Below are 22,184 nucleotides of genomic sequence, written 5' to 3' on the forward strand. Positions count from 1 at the left end.
AGGAGGGTTGGGACTAGGGAAGGTGAGCAGCTTGCCTTTGAGAAGAAAGCCATATTCATCCCCTGAATGTCTGGGCCTACATTTTACAAAGAAACAGGCTGCTCAGTAGACCTGAGCTCTTTTTCTGATTTTTGAGCCTCATTTGGTGAGTACATCTTGCTGATACTGATTTTAAAAATCACAAATTGTTAATAATTTCTCTTTCCTTTTTTTCTTTCTTTTTTTTTTAAATTTTATTGCAGAGCCTGGACCTTTAGATCCACCACTTCTATTGGATGTTACAGCAAGGGCAGCGAGCATCACCTGGCAGCATCCTTTAAAGCCAAATGGCATTATCACACATTATAATATTTACCAAAATGGCCAGCTGCATGCTACAGTGCCAGGAACTACATCTAACTGCACTGTAGAAGACTTGCATCCTTACACTGTCTATATGTTTCAGGTAGAAGGATGCACTTCTAAAGGGTGCTCTCTTTCCCCTACAACCCCAGAAATACAGACTCTTCCAGATGCCCCTGAGGATATTCCTGCTCCAGAACTCTATTCTGATACTCCAACTTCTGTGGTCATATCGTGGCAACCACCCGCTCGCCCAAATGGTTTGGTGGAAAACCTTACAATAGAGAGGAGGGTGAAAGGAACAGAACAAATCTCAACTGTGGCACGCCTCCCCTTCGGTCAGGCCATGAGCTACATTGACCAGAGCACTGCTCTGAGCCCTTGGCAGAAATTTGAGTACAGAGTGCTGATGAGCACCCTGCACGGCAGCAGCAGCAGCAGTGCCTGGGCAGCAGTCACCACCAGGCCTTCAAGACCTGCCGGTGTTCAGCCACCAGACGTGGAAGCGTTGGGACCCTATTCAGTCAAGGTAGGAATAATTCTCATTGCCTCGTGGCTTTAACGTGTTTTCCTTGTAGCAACTGTGTATTTAAGAGAGACATCTACTGGCTGAGCCAACAGGCTTCATTGCTGCAGGGGTAGTTGAATAATTAGTATCTGTGCTTTGGCTCAAAAGCATTAGAATCCTTTCCATTTTTTTTTCTTTACACCAGCCTCTGGCATTATATTCCAGTTCATTTTCTTCTTTGCACACCTGATGTATTTTCAATATTAAACTTAAAAGATTACTTTTAACTCCCTAATCAGATCAGAAAATTACCTACTACTGTCTCCAAAATTTCAAGACTTCATTAAAATGCTTAGAAGTAATTTTTTTTTCTGTAATTAAGTCTTCTGTATAATTATCAGATTTTTTTTTTAATGGCTAATGAAGAAAAAATAGCATTTTTGTTCTCCTGATTTACGAAAGACGAGTCTTACAGGACTACATAGGAAGTTTTCAATTATTCACATCATTCTGTTGGGAATGAACTCTAGAGGACAGGATAACTACCATTGTTTTGGCTTGCATACAAACTTCATTCAAGGGAAATTAGTGTAACCAAACAAGAGGGATTTTTGTAGCTTAGAAGCCTCTTTTGTGTAAATACACACATGCTTCCATGGATTCAGTCTTGTACTAATGCCAAAAGTATTGGTACAGTAGCTTGCTCACCAGAGCACAAAACAAAGGACATTTGCATAAGATTGAAGTTCATCTGTTAGATTTATTATTTTTTGGTATACATTGTATTTTCAAAAGGTAAACACAGTGGTGTTACCAATGCAATCTGAATATTTCGAGGGTATGAATTTCAGCACTAAACCAATGCTGATATTTTTTCTTTGTTCACACATAATTTTAAACTGTAAAAAATGCTGACAAAAAATACTGAGCTTATGAAATTATGTTTTAATGTCTAAGAAATTGCATGTTACCTCCGTGTTAATTGCAAATCAGTTCAATATGAATACAATGGTTACTGTAAGAATTAATAACCATCGACCACTAGTAATTATGATGAATTGTCAGACTGCTTATTGAAGATTTGGGCAATCTACTTCCAGGACTCTGCCCTCTGTACTTCTGTAGATATATCTTAATATTCCCCACAATTTCTAGTAAAGCATTTTCCATGGATTTGCCAGAAGCTGAGTAAATAGTAGCTCTAGTTCTATCACGTGTTTCCCCACGTCCACATTTCACTGTGTGAGCTTTTTTGCGTTGCCTTCAACTCTGAGCACAAAGACTCACTGCAACCTTTGAAGCTCAAGTTAATGTGGCAAGAACATAATAATTTTATATCTTACCCCTGGTTTTTTTCCTCCAAGTGCATTAAACACTCAATCCTAGTTTTAAAAGCCTGCGGGTTATCAGAGACTCTGTCATTCTTTACTGGATATCTTTTCCCGAGATCAGACACATGTGTACAGTTGTAATTTTATTGTATTTTTCTCAACTCTGAGATTAAGTAAGCTACCAGTACTGAAAGTTAGTTGAGTCATTTATTTCTTCTGAAATCTGAATTCAGGCAATACAGTTTTTACTCAATAATAATTAAATTTCAACACAGCATTGTTTTTAAAATTTGTTTTCCCTTTCTCACTGAAGAGTTCAGATGCTTATTTTCCTTCTTCTTCCCCAGCCTGTCATTAATATTCAAAACTCTTTAAAGCCCTTTAATGTCCAAACTGTATGAACTCCTCTACGAATGGTGATCAAATTTAGTGTCTCTGCTGCTCATGTAGTCTCAGACTTCTGTTTTTCACATGGAGACAAATATTTTTTGGATCTGTTAAGATCAATTTTTGTCAAAGATGCTGAAGCCTGGATGTTTTTATTTTCATGAATCAGTTTTACTGTCAGTTTTCATTAATTTTAAATATTTAAGTTAAAATGTTCAAAATAGTTTAAGGTGGCAGCATTGAATTGAGAAAAGTGACTTACATATATGTCTCTCCAAATATATTCACTCCTGAGTATCTCTTCTGCTAAATTCTCTGTTACTGTACAGAGCATTGGTTCTTCACTGATATCGACATAAATTCTTGTATTTATCAAGTATTTTAAGTTACTTGATGTTGTTCCATTTTATATTCATCATAAGTGATAGAAAGTCAGGAACACTTGGTGCAGTTTCTGTGCAGAGAGTATCCCATAGCTGAAATATTACTTCAGTTCTGATTTCTAAGATTCTAAGACTTCTTAAAAATCTTAAAATTTCTCTCACTTGTCTAGGTCAGCAAGACATTTATTTAATTTTTTAGCATTTATTATTCTAATAATACATTATTTCTTCTCTTTAAAAAATTGAAGCAAAGCTGTAGTTGCAGAAGAGGTTGTTGCACTTCATCACCGACGAGATAATAGACAAGACTTGCTGCACCCAGCAGTTTTCTCGCCTTCTGCTTGTTTGCAGATGGGAGCACCAGAGGAAGCAACTGGGATTTCATCATACTTGTCGGCCTTCTTACAGATCTGTCAAATGGATTAGTTTGCTAGAAGTGGTGTTGTTTCCTTCCCTGCATTTTTATGGCAAAGTCATGTCAGAGTAGGAGGGCTCGGAGAGCACTCAGGGCTTCACTGTGTCCCTGAGGCGGTCTTGTGTGAATGCTGTGTACTGGGAGAGTACAAGAAGAACAAGGGAGCACCTGTTCACAAAATGTTTGGGAATTTGCCCAAATTCTCTAGAACTAGGGTGGAGATCTGTAAACCCACCGTGTCCCTTCATCCCAGAAATTGCTAGTTGCCCAGACAGAACAACTGTGCAGTATTCTGCAAGGATTGCCTCTTAGTGGTTGAAATGTTTTCCTGTGTGGAAATAGGATGATTTTCATATGGAATTGCTTTACACTGGTGCCCCTAAGAGTCCTAGAAAGGCTTACTTTCCCTCCTGTGTAGCTTAAGCCCAGCACAATTGTAGTGCACATATCACCTATGTTGTGTTCAAATGAAATTTGTGGAGTCCTTGGTGCTTTACAATGCTCTTACCTCAGTGTCTGCAGTGGCAACTCTTTAAGCACAGGGTGGAAAACAAGGCATCTCTTTGGGATGGAGATTTTAATTACCTCTCCCCCTGGAGAGAGCTCCCAGGTTAGAGCAGGAGGTTTTGGAAAGCCACTGTGGGAAAGTTTAGCAAGAGGTTCCTTTACCAAGCCACAGTAGCAAATCGATAGAGGCTTTCAGCTGTCAGTGCAACCAATCCCTAAACCATGAGTGCAAATATTTATTTCTATGAAAACAGAGAGAATTTACAAAACAAGAGAAATATATTTCTATTACTTTATTTAGTCATTGAATCAATAAAAATGATTTGACGATGTGAAGAATTGAAAGTGCTCTCGGATAGTACTCACTTGAGTATACGGCTTATTTTCATAGACCAAAGCTTTCACTTTGCAAGGAGGAGAATATCAGCACTGCAGGTCACTCTCAGGATAAACAGTTCTGATATGTCTGTGCTCCTTTAACATTTCATTTTAATCAAATGGACCAATATCTCTTCATAACATTTAACTTGCTTTCCTTTGAGCAACAGAAAGCATAAAGCTGTCGATAATTTTTGAAGTACCCATTCCTGTGACACCTGCATGATATTTTTTAATATTTGCTGAATTGATAATGTTCATGGTAGCAGTGTATAATGCACAATAAACTGCTTTTGTGGCTGATTAAATGCCAAAGTGAAGTGGAAGTATTCAGCAACTGCAAAAGCCGTTTATTTAGTATATGCCAATGCCATGAACATTATTCCTGTTACACAAGATTTGCTATACCCTAATGTACAGAAGTAGAAAAGAAATTGTTTCCTTTTCTTGTGAGGGTTGCAATTGCTGTGCTGCTTCAATCTCACACTTCACACTGATATGACATTTGCAAATGTAGCTAGGTTGAGTGGCTTGAGAAAGAGGCTGGTTTACACAGTGAATAATTATTAATAGAGTTCTTTGTGTAGGAAAGGCATTATGTGGTTGGGTACACTGAACTAAATTAACTGTAGTATGCAAATATTCCAACTTTGTCCTTATAACTTTTGGTAGGAGGAATTCCCTTTTGCTGCTGGGGTTCTATCTTGAGGATTCTGGCCTGGAAAAGGCTGCTGTAGTCTTAATTATTGGCTTAACCAGAGGCTTGCTGCCTCATATTGCCTGTATTGCTCCCCATCACTGATGACTGCCACCACCTGGACCACTGATAGATAAAAAGCTGCAGCTATTTCCAATCATCCTTCATTTAACTTTTTTCTCAGGATAGAAGTTGGCATGAGTTGTGTATAATCCTAATGTTTCTCTCCAGGGGAAACATTTTTTTTTTCTTTTTAGTGTTTATAAAGAGTTTATAAGAGAATTGTTTCCTCCTGGTTGGATGGAATAAATGCCTCATTGACATATAGTTCTTGTGCTGTACTATTTCTTCATTATAACATAATTTAAAGAAACTTCCTGCAATTTGATTAGATACAAAATGAGAAAAATTAAAATTATTATTACTTCTCTCTTAATATATGTTATATCTGTTGCCTGTGAGGAATGCAGGGCTGTGGTGATTCTGTGGCACCTAATTGCTATTATAATTTCTTTTTTTGTTTGTTTGTTTTGCATATTGATTCAATAATGTCATTGATTTTCCACGGATTGATTATTTTTCTGAAGTATTTCCTCATGAGTTTTCTGACTGAGGAAGGGTTATAGGCTTTTTAATTCAATTGTCATTCATGTTTGTTGTTACCTACAGAGATGACAGTGTTTTACTTTACTGTTCACCTGCCATTCTGTTATTTATATAGAAGAAACTTAAGCAGAGAAAGCTGCTATTCCACCCTCCAGATTGAACAGTGTCATTAGTTTGCTGTCACAATATCCTCAAAAGTTGCCATCTGTACACTTTCAGTGCAGTAGATTATCATTTATTGCAATAGTGATAAAATTTTCTGGTTGCTATTTCTCAGATTTCACTACTAAATTGGATATGCAAGTGAGCAAACACAAATAAACAAGTCTCTGTTTTTATGGTTGTCTTCTGTTCTTCATTAGCCCAGAAGCTGGATAGTGGACTGCTAAATGCCTGTTGTTCTGTAAATAGGCTGGGATTAAAATACACAGGAGAAAGATTTCAGCTGTAAGGAACAGATATCACTCACACATTTAAAGCAACATACTCTGTAGTTACAGTTTGAGTATCATGCATGACAAAGAATTAATCCATTTTCCATTTCCCACAGAATTAGGTATGGGCACATGTTCTGGAGCTGGTGTTTTTTGTCTCACACATTAATGATTGCTGTCCTGGGAAGTTGATTCTCTTTACAGAATGCTGGGTGCAATGCTAATTACTCCAAGGTCACTGAAGGCAGTGCTAACAGTGAGGTGATCCTTCAGTGTTCCTCCTCTGCAGGTCACTGTTGGCAGAGAATGAGTCTGTGACGACCCTTCCTCTGTTCCAGGTTAAAACTCCCTTGTACTATTTTATTCTTCAAGCACTTCAGTCTGCAGTTACCCCAGAACATAATTTTGAGAGTAGAAACAACCCTGATTCCTAAGCTGTGTCTGCTAAAGGGAGATGCAGCACACCCAGGTAACAGCTTCATGCTAGAAAAGGGAAAAAAAATGGGCTTGGACTTTGTTCACCACTCTTCCAGTTTTATGCAGGTATGCCTGGTGCATCAGGGAAATTGTTTAGGAGTGATCAATCCTTGTGTGAAGATTGCCTTGTAATGCTGCTAAGGTCAGGGAGACCTTGGTTCATTTGACACATAAGTGCTGCTTGAGTGACTTAGGATATTCCAACACCCATAGGAACAACCTTAACTTACACACTAGAGGTTTTCCACATGTTAGGATTGTGATTTCTTGCACAGCTTGCTCATTTGCTATAGATTATGCAGTGGGGTTTCATCAGCATCATCCCTCTGCCTCAGAAAAAGTTGAAATTTTCTGATGTTGGTGTTTAGGATCATAAATGTTCTTTTGTTTTTCCCACCACTCAAGCCAAGTCCTAGGAGTTTTTGTAGTAGCAATCTGTAACTGCAAACTTGATAATGCTATTCTTCTGTGGTAGTCCTTGCTGAAGCTGGTTGTAACTCATGTGCAAAGTTTATGAGCAGAACTATCAGTGACCTTTCTCAGAATTTGCATTTCCAGTATGATCCTGGCTCGTGATTGAAGCCACAATAATTTCTGTTAAGACAGATAAGAATTTTGTAGGATATTCTTCTCCCAACTATTCCAGGGGAGCTGGGACATTGTCAGAGGACTAGTCCAGTGGCTGGAATGCAGAATTAAGGTAGCAGGTCTTTGTTTGGAGTTTTGCTTCTTTCTGATACATGATTTAGTCTGGGATTAAGTCTTTCTATCTCTAAAACTGGAATAATAATATTTGCAATTTGAGACTTACAATGTGCTTTGAGACCAACAGTGAAAAGCTCTCAGTAGTGCATTTATTACATTCTGTTTGTAGAGGTTACAAGCAGTATCTAGGAGAAATGAGAATAAAATGAAGCCAAACACACTGATTTAAAAGCAAACTGTTGAAGCCAGGCCTGAACAGTAAAATAGCCTACATGTGCCAATGCCTCTCCTCACATAGCTCAGAATTAAGTTGCAGGGTTCCAACAGCTGTCAAAAAAGGAAAAAAATTCCAAGGTTATAACTGTTTAATGGGGGGAAAATGGCTAATTTCTGTCTCTTTAAATTTTGTGGTGGAGAAAATAAGGTCCTTTGATCTTTAAATGAAAGCTTCCAGAGTCATTACATTGAATCAGTTAATCTCTCCCAGTAGTTACCTTATTCTCTCTTCCTCATGGGCATCCTCTTTCATGGTCTCAGTGCTGAGCTTCAAATCAATGAACAAACTGTTACTGCTTCCAACACAGCCTGTCTAGTGAGCTTTCCTGCTTTCATGCATTGCCAAGTTCTTACCTCAAACCTTGGCACGTCCAAGAGGAGAAGAGGTCCAGTAGTGCCACGTGTGTGCTAACCAGGCTGGCTCCATCATCTTCATTTATGGGTCAGGCAGTCCCTTGCCTCTTGTCAAAAGATGTTTGTGAGGGATTGCACGTCCTGTCCTTCCCAGGCGACACAGGAAATTCTAAGCAGCTCAAGTGACACAGAAGGGTTAGGGAGTATCCTTGGTCATCCCACTACATAGTTAAAAAAATTATTAACCAGAGCAACAACAGATCTTCATATCTTTGCGTGAGATATCCATACCCAGACAAAAATAAACTGTACTGTGCATGCTGCTGGCCGCATATACTTTGTTCAGAATGTTTTTTATTTCTCTCAGAGAAAAAGCATTGAAATTTAAAGAAATTTCCCAGTGTAAGCCCCACAAAGCACATCTGCTATGAGCTTACAGTATGAGCTCTCACTGTACCAGTGAGAGCACAAAAAATGCTGTGAAGTAGCACCTGGGAGTTTTTGAAGGTGTCACCAGCTAGGGCACACACTATGTGAAACTCAGGAGCTGAAGTTGTGGAGCAGCCTCTGTTCTCCTGCCATTAAACTGTTCTTTTATGCAAAGGGGTTACAGGGTATGATAAGTCTTGCACAAGTTGTGTTAGTGTAATTTTGTAGGTTTAGACATAAAAGTAAGGCATCAAAAATGAAACGTGATTAGAAATTAACTCAGCCTCTCTTCCAGGAAATATGTTTTGGTACAAAGTGAATGTACCAAATTTGAGACAATTTTATCTTCTGGGAGGGTACTACCAGGTATTTTCCGAAATATTTGGCATGCAGTTCTTTTTTTAGGAGCCACCTAGCATTAAGCAACAAGAAGGCTTTTTTCACCAATAATGACAGATTTTCTTTATTAATATTCAGGTAAAAGACCTCAAATACTTTACCTTCACTGAAACAGAATTTCAAGATAGGTGCTTCATCCATGCATGTCCAAGAATTGTACAACCTGTTCCAGTTTCTGACTGTGTATCACTTACTTTGCATTTTCTTCCTTTGTTTCAACTTATGTCCCTTGCCTCTTGCTCCATGCCTGGGGTGAGAGGCTGAAAAGGCCTTGACCCTTTGTAAATGCTGCTCAGGAATAACAAAAATATCCCTGTGTTACCATCACTGTTTTCAGGACAAATCTGAAACAACCCCATACTAACCCCATTCTACTATGAAGTTAACTCTTCCCAGCCAAAAACCAGCACATACTTGTACTTGAAAACTTTTTCTGTTGTCTGTGCTAATTATCCATTTTTCTGTTTCCTAAGCTTATCACTAGATCACATTAAATGCATCAAAAAGGGAGCTCTGCCCAATGTCTGTGAGAATGGTGCAGAATCAATTCCTACCTTTTGTGAAATTTTGCACTGCTTTATCAGTGGTATTTTCTTTATTTGTTTGAACATGATTTGGGGCCAGAAGCAACAGAAATCTGAATACAGCATTTGATAATTAGCCAGAGCTAAGCCTTTCCTATGTGGGCATCAATAATCTTGGTTTTGCTGTCTTTACTCAAGATCACCCTGTTTAATTCTCTGTTTAATAGTATTCCAGAATCTGTTATCAAAATCCTTCAGCTTTCTCCAGCACTTTGCTGCCAGCTTTCTTACAAGTCTGATGGCCTAAGAGGTCGTTTTGTACCTAAAATACAACATTCTGTAATCCCATTTTTAAAAATATCATTTTATAAATCAAGCTTCTGTTTCCAGGGCCCTATGTAATTATGCATATACATTTTTAAAGATAGTTATTTTGAAACTAAGAGAATTAAGGAAAAAGTTCAAATTAACAGAAACTAAAGTATTGTGGTATTACTGTTTAACACTTCAGTATTTTCTTTGTTGTACCTAGGTTTTAGATATATACCTAGGTTTTAGGCATATCTACCTTTTTTCCATTTCTGTGTTCTTTTCTATGTTGGTTTCAACCCTTAATTATCTCGTGCCTGGGAGGAAAAGAGACAGCAATTGTTATAGATGAGTGGGTAAATGGCAAGAAAAACAGTCCCAGAGCAAAGCAAGCTTGTATGCTTCCTGCACTGGGATTTCTAGGAAAATGAGTATTGATAGATGCTGTTACACTACCATTATGAAACTTTGAGATTCCTAATACATATTAGGTTACATGTCCTCGTTGTGCCAGTCTGAAGGCTCCTCTCTCATGGTACCATGGCAAAAAGCCTTAAAAAATAATTTAGAACATTCATGAACTTTATAGTGTAATTCTTTGTGTGTGATTCTTCAGTGGAGCTGGTAAGAATAAATATATATGTAAATGTGCTATTGACCCCCTCCCTCAAAAAAACCCTAAAAACTTAAAAAATGTCACCTAACCACAGTTCAGGAAGAACAAAACCACAGTAAGAGTAGCAGTATGTATATATATAAATACATATGCATGTGTGTGTATAAATCTATAAAAACCATGAATTTTGTATGTAATATTTTTTAAATCAAGTTTTTTCAGTATAATTTTATAGTTCTTAAAATGGGAAATTGTCCCTGTTCTTTGTCTGATAGTTACCAGTGTAATTTGTTAATTAAAAATAAAAGGGAAAACCTGACTATTTCATCATATGAAGAGTGCATAAAAATTTGTTTTCTTTTAGAAGCTAATGCAGTTACATTTCTTTGAAAACTGTGGAAACACAAAGATTTGTTTTTATTCTGCTACTCATGATCAAGCATGCCAGGCAATACACCCTAAGAAAATAAGTGTCAGTGATACTTATGATAAGTATTGTACTTCTGCTATTGCATCTGAATGTCTCATGGAATTTTGAGTAATGTGGAGTGTTCACATATTATTGGTAAAGCAAAATAATAGATTTTTCAATGGTTACAACTGTTACTGAGGATCTCACTAAAATTAAAGATTAGATTTCTGATTTCCCTTTAAAAATAAAAGTCTGTTTTGATGTGAAAGAACATCTTCAGATCCCGCTTATGTCCATCTTTAGCATGCTGTGTCTGTATTTCTGCAATGTGACTGTAAGAGATCTGTTAGTTTAATTTTATTCTTTTCCCCCTCCTCCTTCAGGTCTCCTGGAAGCCTCCTCTGATTCCGAACGGAGAAATCCTGAACTACGAGATTCGCATGCCCGACCCACGCATTGTCATCGCTGGGAACCCTTCGTCGAGGCTGAGCCATCTGGTGACCAACCTGGTCCCCTACACGAACTACTCGGTCACGGTGATCGCTTGCACTGGAGGCGATGGCTTCCTAGGAGGCTGCACCGAGAGTTTGCCCACAAGAGTGACCACACCCTCAACCATTCCTCAGAGCGTCAGTCCCTTGTCCGTGACTCCCATCAGCGAGTCCTTTATTGCCATCTCTTGGCAGCCACCACTGAGGCCCAATGGTCCCCATCTGAGGTAAGCTGAGACTGAGAGAGCAGTTTGCTTCTCCATACCTAAATCTGGCTCTGAAAATTCTGAGTGATGCAGACTTCATCATGTGGTCTCTTAATTTTGGATTTTTTGAAATTCCTCTTTGGGGCTCAGAAAAGAGTCAGGATTATTCAGGGCAAGTGTGTTGTCTGTGCTGGAAGGCTCTGGGTCCCAGAGCTGTCTGAAAAACGAAGAGGAGCAAGCGCAGGATATTTGCAAAATCATAAGTGGTTTGGGTTGCAGCATTGGCTACTTTTTGGTGACAATTTCAGGCAACATGTTCCACCAATAAAATGACAAGAAAAGTAAGAGATCTTTGTAAACACAAGTAATTAACACATCCAGTAATCTCAATACTCTGGGTTATTCCTCATGAAGAGAAAGTGACCATTTGGAAGGATGATGACATGAAATAATCTTCAAAAATTAAGTGATGAATAAATTTTAAATGAGACAGTGTATGAGAAAAATGGAAGCTGAGGGGCTAGAAGTGTGAGAGCATAGCCAAAATAGGAAATTCAAGGAAGTGCTGGGTACAGCAGGCTGGGTTTCACCACAGGACCCAAATAAAGGAATCTCCTCTGAGATTTGTCTGGAATGATGGGATGGGAATCTTGACTTGAATACTGAGTGTATGTGTGTAGATATACATTAAAGAAATATGGATTTGAGTGCATAAAGGTTTATAAAGACAAATATATCTTTATATATACACAATAAAAAATGTCAAATCTTTCATTCTAGCGCTTTAACATATCGTGAAATATTGTGCATGGAATTACAGCTCTGTAGTCCATATGTTCTGGTTAGTAGCTCTCTTCTAGGTGCACTGACGGGTTCAATAATTATCATGTAATGCTGTTTCAGTTGCGTATGTTATTACAGCACAGTAGCTTGACTTTTTCTTCAGGCTTAATTAGGGCACACTACAACTGGATGAAATGATGATTGCTCTACAGTAAAATTTGAAGTTTCAGAAAAGCGGTGTCTGTTATTCTGGGGTTAACAACATGACCATTTTATCATAGATTATTGAAGTAATTCAGCACGACCTACATCTGCAGATTTCATTTCTTTCATGGTGTGCCATGCTGCCCTCAACAAGAACAACCACTGAAGCAGCTGCTCTGTACAGCATGATGGAACAAGAAGTCTGCAGCAAGCAGAGCAGCAGCAGCAGCTGCCAGTGGGGGTGATTTACACATGATCGCCACTCAGTGTTCAAAAAGATTTGATGTTTTTCAAGACTCGTCTATGAAATATATTGGACAGAATATGCCAGGATGGTTTCCTATAAAGCTGTAAAGATCTGTCTTTGGGTTGGCACTGATGAACCACTCATGTGAGAGCTGTTCTTGTTATAAAGTGATCTGATATTTTTGGACAGAGTTGGAGATTAATTAGTTTTTGCTATTTAATTTCTGAAGTTATAATCTGAGCTTCTGCAGTAATTCAGTTTGGCATCACTAAGTGGCACAATGCTTGCTTGTACCTGTTGAAGATTGTTCCCTAAACTCAAGGGCAAAAGTTGGGGGAAGTTACGCATGGACTCCCTAGCTACTATGGAGCACAGAAAATGTCAGATCTCTCATAAGAGCATCTCAGTTGATTTCTGGTTTTGAAGCAACACTAAATCATGGTATGCAGTACCTGTTAAATACCTCTTCATTCAGGGTCTCAAATCTGGGATGGTGTTGTCCAATATGTCCTTATCAGACTGGGGATGATCTTAACTTTAAGAACTGTCAAATTACACACATGGTCAGTGTGATAATTACAAGAGTGGTGACCCACACCAAGGTATTCTGCAGAACAATTAAACTTGGAAAAATTTTCACAATTGTGCATTTAAAATTAGAGTGTTTAAAATCTGCCTGACTACCCACATACTTCTGTCTAGAATTTAACAGTAAGCACACACTTAAGCTTACTTAAGGAGGGAGCAGTAAGCCTCCCTCCAGGGTGGGAGGCAGGGACAAGATGAAATAGGGCAGCTCAGCACTTAAGAGAATCAAGTTATGTATTTAAGGGAATATATATGCATATGACTCTAATTTAATGGGGTATCAAACTGAAACAATTATTGAAAGAATAAATTAAACAGTCCTGTGGAATGTAATAAAGAGTAATAAACCTAAAGATTTTTAACAAATATATCTAATTTTGTTTCCTTTAGAGTGTAGCTTCCTTTGCAATCCCTAGAATTATTAGGAAATGCAAACTATAATATTATCCCCTTTAGTTTGTGGCACTAAATGATATAATTTTTGTTAAAGTCCATAAAAGTTTTGTATAAAAGGTGATGGAGAGTGTGTGATGCAGCCTGGGTGGAAAGCATGTTTTCCAAATCAGGCAGTCTCATGGCTGACCTGATGAAAGATGGGCTTTGGCTGACCTGCTGTTTGGAACAGAGACAGGAATACTGCTTCAGATACCAATTAAAACCAGGATGAAATAATTTGGTCTTTCAAGCTCACATCATGAATTTCTACCCAAACACAAAGGTGCCTTGCTAAGGTCTACAGATGGCTGGAACAGTTAACTCATTCTGTGCCTGTTTTCTCATGTAATTTACACTCTGGTTATTTGCAGGCACATTAAGTACAAAAGTACACTTAAGCTACTACTAATAGTAAAATGATAATGTCAGTGCTCTTTGTTTCAGTGCATTTGTGAGAAAGAGGCATAATAATTTCATGTTCTGGAGCAACCTGTGCTTATCATGCAAGTCTGCATGAGACACAGTTACTGGCTATTTGGACTTGCTCTTGATAACATTTCCACAAAGTTTAAAATCCATAAATAATTGAATAAACTAGGGTTTTTTTCAAGTAGAAATGCTTAATTTTTCATTTTGAAAGTAGTTTGGTTCTTTTTTTTTTTTTTTTTTTTTTAGTAATTGAATGTTTTAAATCACAAAACATTAAAAAGAATGTTTATCTCAGGAAGTTTACAGCTGTGAAAACAAAATAATGTGTGGCTTTAAAAAAACCTGGTTGGGTTCTTTTTTTTCTTTTTTTTTTGTGTAATAACATTAGTTGAGATAATCCTGGTGTTCTGCTTGTCTTTTGTGTTAGATATGAGCTCCTGAGACGTAAAATCCAGCAACCACTTGCATCAAATCCCCCTGAAGATTTAAATCTGTGGCACAATATTTACTCAGGAACTCAGTGGTTTTATGAAGATAAGGGTCTTAGCAGGTGAGATTACAAAAACTATAAAAACAAATGCTGGCATTTTGTATAGTGTATGTTTAATAGTTCAAAGTATTTCTTGTGTCTTTATGTAGTGAACATATTAATTATGTAATGAAATATTTTTTGTCATCATCTTTGGTGTTAATCATTCTAATATGCAGGGATTTATTATTAATGTGTCATTCTTGAGTCGTATATTGTTTTGCATTAAAAAACAAATGAAAATAAAAGTCTCATGAAATTGGATATGTTCATACAATCAAACCATTTAGATTTATGTGTACAGATGCTGTAGATTTGCATGTTGCCGAAATTATATAACAGGCAGAATGCATGTTTGAGGGAAACACCTGAAAATAGTTTTCAGCAATGTTTTTTCACCTGATTTTGTTGCATTAGCTTCATCACCATTAAATGCAGGGTATTTGGAATGGAGAAATAGAGTTTGTGCTCTGTTCTTCAGTATGTAACAGACCTGCCGTGTGGGGTAGAGCAAGGCATTTACTCTTGATCAACCTTAGTTTCTACATCTTGAAGCCAATGCTGTTGCTCCTTGAGAAAAAATACACAAATAAAGAAATTGTAATGGAGGATTCAGCATTGGGTTTTTCGAGGCAAAGTCTCAGGAAAGCCCTCACGCATGGTTTCAGGGTGTGTGTTCTGTGTGCTGGTGTGCTTTATGAGAACTCTGTATCAGTCACTGACCCTCAAATATCTGTTCTTTCCTTTTACTTTTGTAAAAATTGAGTGAGCGTCCCTCCTAAGCACAATGAGAATCAGGAGAACGTGACCTCTGCTCCTGTCAGAGACACACAGAGATAACTGCTCACAGAGCTGTTCTTGTACCAATCCTGCCCAAGTGTTCATTCTTACTCTCAGCCATGCTTGAAAGTCTGCATAGAGTTGCCTTAGTTTTAGCTTTGAATATTTTAGTGCTGCAGCATAGTTTTGTGTATGTAGCAATTCTGTCAGCAATTCAGAGGTGGCAATACATCGAGACAGAGCCTCAGTGACTGGTCGTTAGGCACCATGACATTTTAGGTTGAATGAGCTATGGCCAAAATAGTGTGCCTAACCCTTGGACACATCTTAACACTTCTCCTGGAGAAGGTTCTGCAAAATGCTGCTATGGTTTTGCAGTTAACAACTCAGGAGTTTGTGGCTTGAGAGAAGATGCTGCAGAGAGGCTCAAGCACTCAAGACTTATTCTTCTCAGAAGAAAATTCATATATCAGCATTTGTTTTCATTTGTCATACCTGAAGCATGTTGCAGAATTACTGATCTTGTCAGATGTTTTCTTCATTTCTAACAGGCTACAACACACTCACTTGATTTTTCATTGTTGAAAATATGGATCCAAAAAATGAATCACAAATTCTCATCAGTAAATTCCAAGACTAGAATACTTTCTTTTTTCTTTTTATTGTATGTGTGATACAATGTCCAAGAAAGAATTAAATGTCTGAAAGTGACAGAAGAAGCAGAGAGAGAAATAAGATGTGTTTTGTATATTTTGCCTGTTTGTCAGTGCTTAGAGTTAAGAGTTGGAGCTAGTGAGTTCTCATTAAGTTGCTTTCTTTGCAGTGGCACTGCTAAAGCACTTTCAAAAATCAGGGTGTTAGAGTAAAGCATTTAAAATAAATACAAAAAGTAAGTAGATATACACTGTGGGTGAGTAATTTTTGTACTAAAATCTCTAAATATTAGGCATTTATTGTACGCTTCTTTATTGCATTTGTAGACATTTATCCCACTGCAGCTTCAGTGAAAATTTGAACAAGATGATCTTGAGTTTCTGTCTTCGTGCAGTTTTGTGGGAGGGTTTTTATGAGGAAATTAAATTTGAGATTATGAAATCCCACTTAAAGTACATTACTATGCCTTTTGCTATAGCAAAGAAATTATGATGTGGCAGTCACTTGGTTTACTAAATACACATGTAATTTTTAATAAGTCTTTGTAATTGGAATATGCACAGTTCTGAGGAAAATTACTTTATTAAATGAGTTTGAACTCCTAGGTGCCTTTTTTGGGGTGTTTTTGTAGTGGAAGAGTCCTGACTGTTTGGTGAATCCCTTTTACAAATGAGATACTGCAAGTTAAAATCAATGGGTTTCCCAAAAGATGAAAAAAGCCTCATTTGATTAAATTCTGATCCAAATTTTGGCAGGTTGCCACCACTGTAATTACATATTGAATTGAGCTATAATCTCTCAACACCTCAGAAGCTAAAACTATGAAGAAGTGAAATAATGTGCTTTATTTTTACCATGTTAATCATGCTGAACAATTTCCACAAAATAGATGTGTCTTATGAAGTCTTCACTGATGCATCCCATGCAGATGAATTTTTGTGCGGGGGGGGGAGAAACAACAAAACTTTGGCACAGGCAGAAGGTTTACAGCAAATACGTTCTATGTGTGCTTTTTTCATTCCATTTAATTATTTTTAAAATGTCTTAGGTACACAACATATGAATACAAGCTCATAGTGCACAACGAGGTAGGATATACATCAAGTGAAGAAGTGAGAGCTACTACATTAGCAGGATTACCAGAGAAGGGAAGTGTCCTTGTTGCACGTGCTGTTAATCACACTGCCGTGGAAGTGGAATGGTCAAAACCAAGTAAGTGTGCTTAGTATTTATTCCAGTAACCAGATGTTAACCTGCCATCACTTACCATGGCCTGCCTTGCTCTCAGAGGAAACACGGTCCTTGCCTTGATTTATAATATATCTAAATGTCCTTGAAAGGAGAGGAAAGAAATAGGAAAAAAAAAGGTGCAATTTTTGCTCTTTCTCAGTCATGTTTGTATTTATTATATGCTCTTTCTGCAGAATGAGAACAGTGAAAACGAAGAAATAGTTAATGCAAACTCATGAGACATGTATAAAGGAGTACTACACAAAATTCTGTAGTCTTTGTGGCCTATTTCATCCCTTTGTATAAAAATTTACATCTGCATTCCTTCACAATGAGAAGATTCCCTTTCTCTTTCTTTATGCTCTGCTCCTTAAAATTAATTTAGCCAATTTCTCTAGTTGGTTTGTTAATACAGCAGAGAGGAATTTCTTCATGACTTAAATGCAAATGATATTGTAAGGACTGGGTGTTGAATTGCAACAAATGTAGTCTCTTTATTTTATAATTGCATGCCTGAAGTGAGCATGCTTATAAAAACTGACAAATGTAATAGATCTGAAGCAGCTCACTGAAGTTTCATTACCTTGGTAATCTAAACCCCTGACCTTCTAGATGTAGTTAATGCAATCTGGTTTTATTTTCATTCATATCTTCAAAATTTCCTCCATATATGTTTGTGAATGTAGTAGTTAAACACCAAGACAAGGCCATTCATTATTTGAAAACCTTATCCTATTCCATGACTTCTTACGTTGCAAATAAACATATTAACTATTTTGTTTGTCAGTGTTTCATTCTTTTTTATAATGTTAGCTTTCAAAATAGTTTTTTGTTTCCTTTGGGAACTTTGGGAAGTTTCAGTATAAGTTGCCTTGCTGTTTTTCCCTACTGAAAATTTCTGACTTTTAAGGATCTAGGCCTTGTATCAGTACCACTTAAAAATAGCATATCATTCTTGATGAAGAGTTTCAATGACAAACCCATATATTATTAAATCTAAAAATAAGCTTTTGGCTTTTATCAGTGCTCTGTCTCAGTGAGCTGAGTCCTGTTCAGTACCACGGTGTGTCATTTCAAGATTTTTGTGTTAGTGCTTACAGTTTTCATTGTAATTATACTTTTCATCTCGATGCCTAGTGGAAAAGCAGCTGCATTTAGTCAGACCTGAACTTAAACTGTTTGACAAAGGGCAGATAAGATAACAGATGACATCTGAATCACTAAAATGGAGACTTGCCTGAAATCTGTGCTTATCCATCAGCTCAGACCAGTGAATATCATTCCCTGTGTAGCCTGAAAGCTGTACTGTTTTTTCTGTCTTTCTCTGGAGAAGATAGTGCTGGGTAAAATACAGTTTAGAAAGAAATGTGAGGATTTGGGGGTTTTGCCCTGTTATGTATAATGCGTTAGGGTGTATTGCAGCTTTAAATGTAGATGATGTGCTCATGCTTGTTCTGAAACAATAACACAGTTTCTCACTGTACTGTGAATGACCAAAATGCCATCTAGGTAAAGCTGAATGTCACTGGAATTTATGGCATAGGCAGAGGTCCTTTATTCATGGCTAGAGGAATAACACAGGATTGGAGTGGGCTCTGGGAAGTGTTGTTTGAAAGGAAGGAGTAAAAAGGCCTGCACCCCACTATTTGCAGTGAATTTTGCCTATTTGTTTATTCCATTGTCTTCATGAGGATGTCTAAAGAAAGAAAGCTTTCTCCAGTGCTGGACAGGATGATGAACCATTAATGATTTTGACAAATTAGGGACAGCAACCTACAACACTCCTTAAAAGGGTGAAATTGAAGGCATTTGATGGAATCGTTCCTATTTTAAAAATAAGAGGTTCTGCTTAAAAATTGGTTTACTCTTCACAATGAATGTTGTTGATAAGAAGTTTGCTGACTGAAAATTTCCCAGTTGACGTCCCAATGTTTTTCCTTTCTTTTCCTAGCACTGCAGGATTTGCAAGGAGATGTTGTTTACTACACCCTCTTCTTGAATTCTACTGATGAGAGAAGATCTCTGAGGGTCCAGGCTGATGTAAACTCTGTAGTCATAGATGATTTGCAGCCCAACACAGAGTATCAGATATTTTCTCAAGTATTTAATGGAGTTCACAGCATCAACAGCGAAGTTGTTCATGTGACTACCTCAGATGGAGGTTGGTTAGCAGTGAATGCAGCTTGGCTTAAAATCTGAGAATGAAATGGATTGATTTTTGTTAGGGTTGAGATCAGTCATCCTTCCATTATAAAATTTCCGGAATAAAAGGAAAAAGGTCTAAAACGTTAAAATGCTTAAGTGCTGGTTGTCATCATATGGTAGATCAATAAACAGCCCCACTGAGACAAAAGCAAAAGCTCTAATAGCAGATATTAACCCAGTTTGTTCTCATCTTCTCCTGCATATTCTTGTCTGTATGAACTAAGTTTGGAACTGAGTTCATATCAATAAATGGTGGAATTTAGAAACAAAGGGTTTTTTAAAAGATTTGCTCTGTGAAGCGACATGCTCTTGACATGACAGATGTACAGAAGGCCTTTCCTGAGTCACTAGAAACTCTGGGTGCAAGTTCAGCCTCTAAGAAAATTCTTTATGAGTCATTTCTATGCCAGTGGGCAAGTGCAGAGCTGGGGGTGGAGGTTGAGGATAAAATAATAATAATAAAAAAATTGTGCATCTGAAATGTGTTTAGAATGGTCTTTCTAATCTTTTTGCTTTATAAAGTCTCATTATAAACATTATAATATCATTACCTCAGAAGCAAGTGTTCCAGGTCATTAGCAAAGCACTTTAAGGGAGGATTCCATTTCCTTTCTCATGCCAAAGGTCAGCACCTTTTGTTTATAAAATAGAATTGATGGTAAGGGCAATTTTTCAACTGGTAAAGATGGTTTCTTATTATAAAAATAGGCCTTTGCATAGTTATTTCTGACATGCTTAGATAATTATGTAATTTAACGCTAAGGAAGGTGTTGGTTTTTTTCTTCTTCTTTTTTTTTAATAAATGTTAGACTACATCATTACCTAGAGTAATCAACATTTTAAACCATTTACATAATGGCAATATTGCATATTGCTTCATCTATAAGGCTGATAATGTCACGTTCCATCAGACATAAGGTATTTTGATCTCAGGTTTTACTTTACAAGCAAAATGCTCTATTCTTTTTTCCTTATTTCTTTTTTCTTAAGAATTAGGATTGGGGAGACATAAAAATAATATTTGCATGTTGGCAGTGCAGATGTGTGAGTAATTTATCACTATATCTCACTGGCCACATACTACTGATGATTGATACTGTGCTGCTGGTATAAAGCATTTTACCATCAGCTCTCATGATTTCTAACTGAGAGTATAATAAGCCAATTTACAGAAGACTACAGACTGTGATAACTTCATCAGAGGAAAGCAGATAAGCAGTGAACCCTTTGCTAAACCTAAATACTAATCTGCATTTGGTTAAACAAGTGCTTTTGCAGGGACAGCTGGAGTTTATTCAGTTTCTTCCTTTATTTCTAGAGCCTGAGGGCATGTTCCCTCCAGAGGTTGTCATCATCAACAGTACAGCTGTACGTGTCATCTGGACATCGCCTTCAAACCCGAATGGTGTTGTCACAGGCTACTCTGTCTATGTAAATAACCAGCAGTACAAGACTGGAATGAGCGAGCCAGGATCCTTTCTTTTGGCAGATTTGTCTCCCTTCACCGTGTATGATATTCAGGTTAGAATATATTTTCTGGGTTGTGTGGCATACTTTAATTTTAATTATTTAATTCTGGTTGGATTTCCAAGAAGAATACAGTTTCGTAAATTTCCTTACACACATGGATGTGTGTTTGCACTGATGCTTGTGTGCATATCCATACAAGGAATAGATTTATTTTAGCATGTTTTGGTTTGTGTACACTTTTCATCACAAATTTCCATTATCTCTTTCTTCAAAGTGTCAAAACTCCATTTACTTTCCCCTAAATGCTTTGTGCTACAGCATTAGCAAAGCCCCAACATATATTACAAAGAGGCAAAGATTCTACTCCTACTCATTAAAAGAAAATTGCAATTGTTTAAGAAACATCAGGCATGCATGATGTATCTGTACAGTGAAATAATAATGTTGCATTTGACATCCCATTATCAATTTTTTTTCTTTATCCTTTTGAGGAGGCAGCAGAGCTGATCTCTGAAATCATCACAGTGCTTTCTATGGTCTTAATATGTGCAACATTTTTTCTTTGCTTTTCCCTTTCTCTCTCTTTGCCTTACTAGTCACATATCTAGTGAAAGGCAAAATACTGTGGGCAGAAATATAATAACAAAAATAATAAAAATATAGATCTTTCTGTCCTGATTTTGTATTCATCTCTTCAAGAAATGGATTTTGACACTTAATTGTAACTATTCCTGTATATTTCTTGGAGGTTTGGTTTATATTATTATATATTAGATAAACTTAGTAGTACCATGTATACTCAACTGAAAATTTGCAGCCAGTTACTCCATGCCATAAATAAACATCACAGACATACACACTATAACAGATTTCCATGTTCCAGCCCCTCTGAAGCAGCAAAGCTCCATCCATGAATACACATATGACTTTCTGAATGCCACTTGGAAACACATTTGTCTTTTCTCAATAACAATGCAAATTCAGTGTACTGCCTCACTTATAGACCCTCTATATTAATTTACCATGGCCACCTTCTGTTGCATGAGATGTTAATTATTCTTCTCTTCTGCTGTGCTAGTATTTATATTTGCATCAAAGTGATAGGTAAAACCAAAATAAGATGCCTTTATTTTTTTTCCTTTTGATTATTTTTCTTCTTTTCCTGTAAATAATATTATCTTGGATGCCTGTGCATCTCACTGGTAGTCTCACTGCATTATTTTTCATTTTCATGTTTTTTTTTATTTGGAGTGACTTCCTTGTTGACAATAAAGAAGCAATGTTATGATCCTTCACTACCTATTTCACTTTTCCTCTTCTTAGTTTAATCCCAAGAATTGAAGGAATATAAATTTATTTTTGTGACATGTTTTCATAAATATTTGTATAATTTCTATTTGCATTTCTCACTTTTAATTTACAAAATATACATGAAGGAACAGAA

The 22,184-nt window shown here is 37.1% G+C and overlaps 1 protein-coding gene across 1 annotated transcript in view; it reads left to right on the forward strand.

Annotated features, from left to right (window-relative positions):
- Positions 1 to 22,184, forward strand: part of USH2A (usherin) — a 373,252-nt gene that overhangs the window by 241,196 nt on the left and 109,872 nt on the right. The window contains exons 40-45 of the mRNA XM_031504249.2: positions 243 to 871; positions 10,873 to 11,207; positions 14,300 to 14,422; positions 16,884 to 17,047; positions 19,017 to 19,226; positions 20,589 to 20,791. Of these exons, the coding sequence (XP_031360109.2) occupies positions 243 to 871; positions 10,873 to 11,207; positions 14,300 to 14,422; positions 16,884 to 17,047; positions 19,017 to 19,226; positions 20,589 to 20,791 (1,664 nt within the window). The remainder of the gene's footprint in view (positions 1 to 242; positions 872 to 10,872; positions 11,208 to 14,299; positions 14,423 to 16,883; positions 17,048 to 19,016; positions 19,227 to 20,588; positions 20,792 to 22,184) is intronic.

The sequence above is a fragment of the Lonchura striata genome, chromosome 3 (assembly GCF_046129695.1).
Source record: "Lonchura striata isolate bLonStr1 chromosome 3, bLonStr1.mat, whole genome shotgun sequence".
In the NCBI taxonomy this organism is placed as follows: domain Eukaryota; kingdom Metazoa; phylum Chordata; class Aves; order Passeriformes; family Estrildidae; genus Lonchura; species Lonchura striata.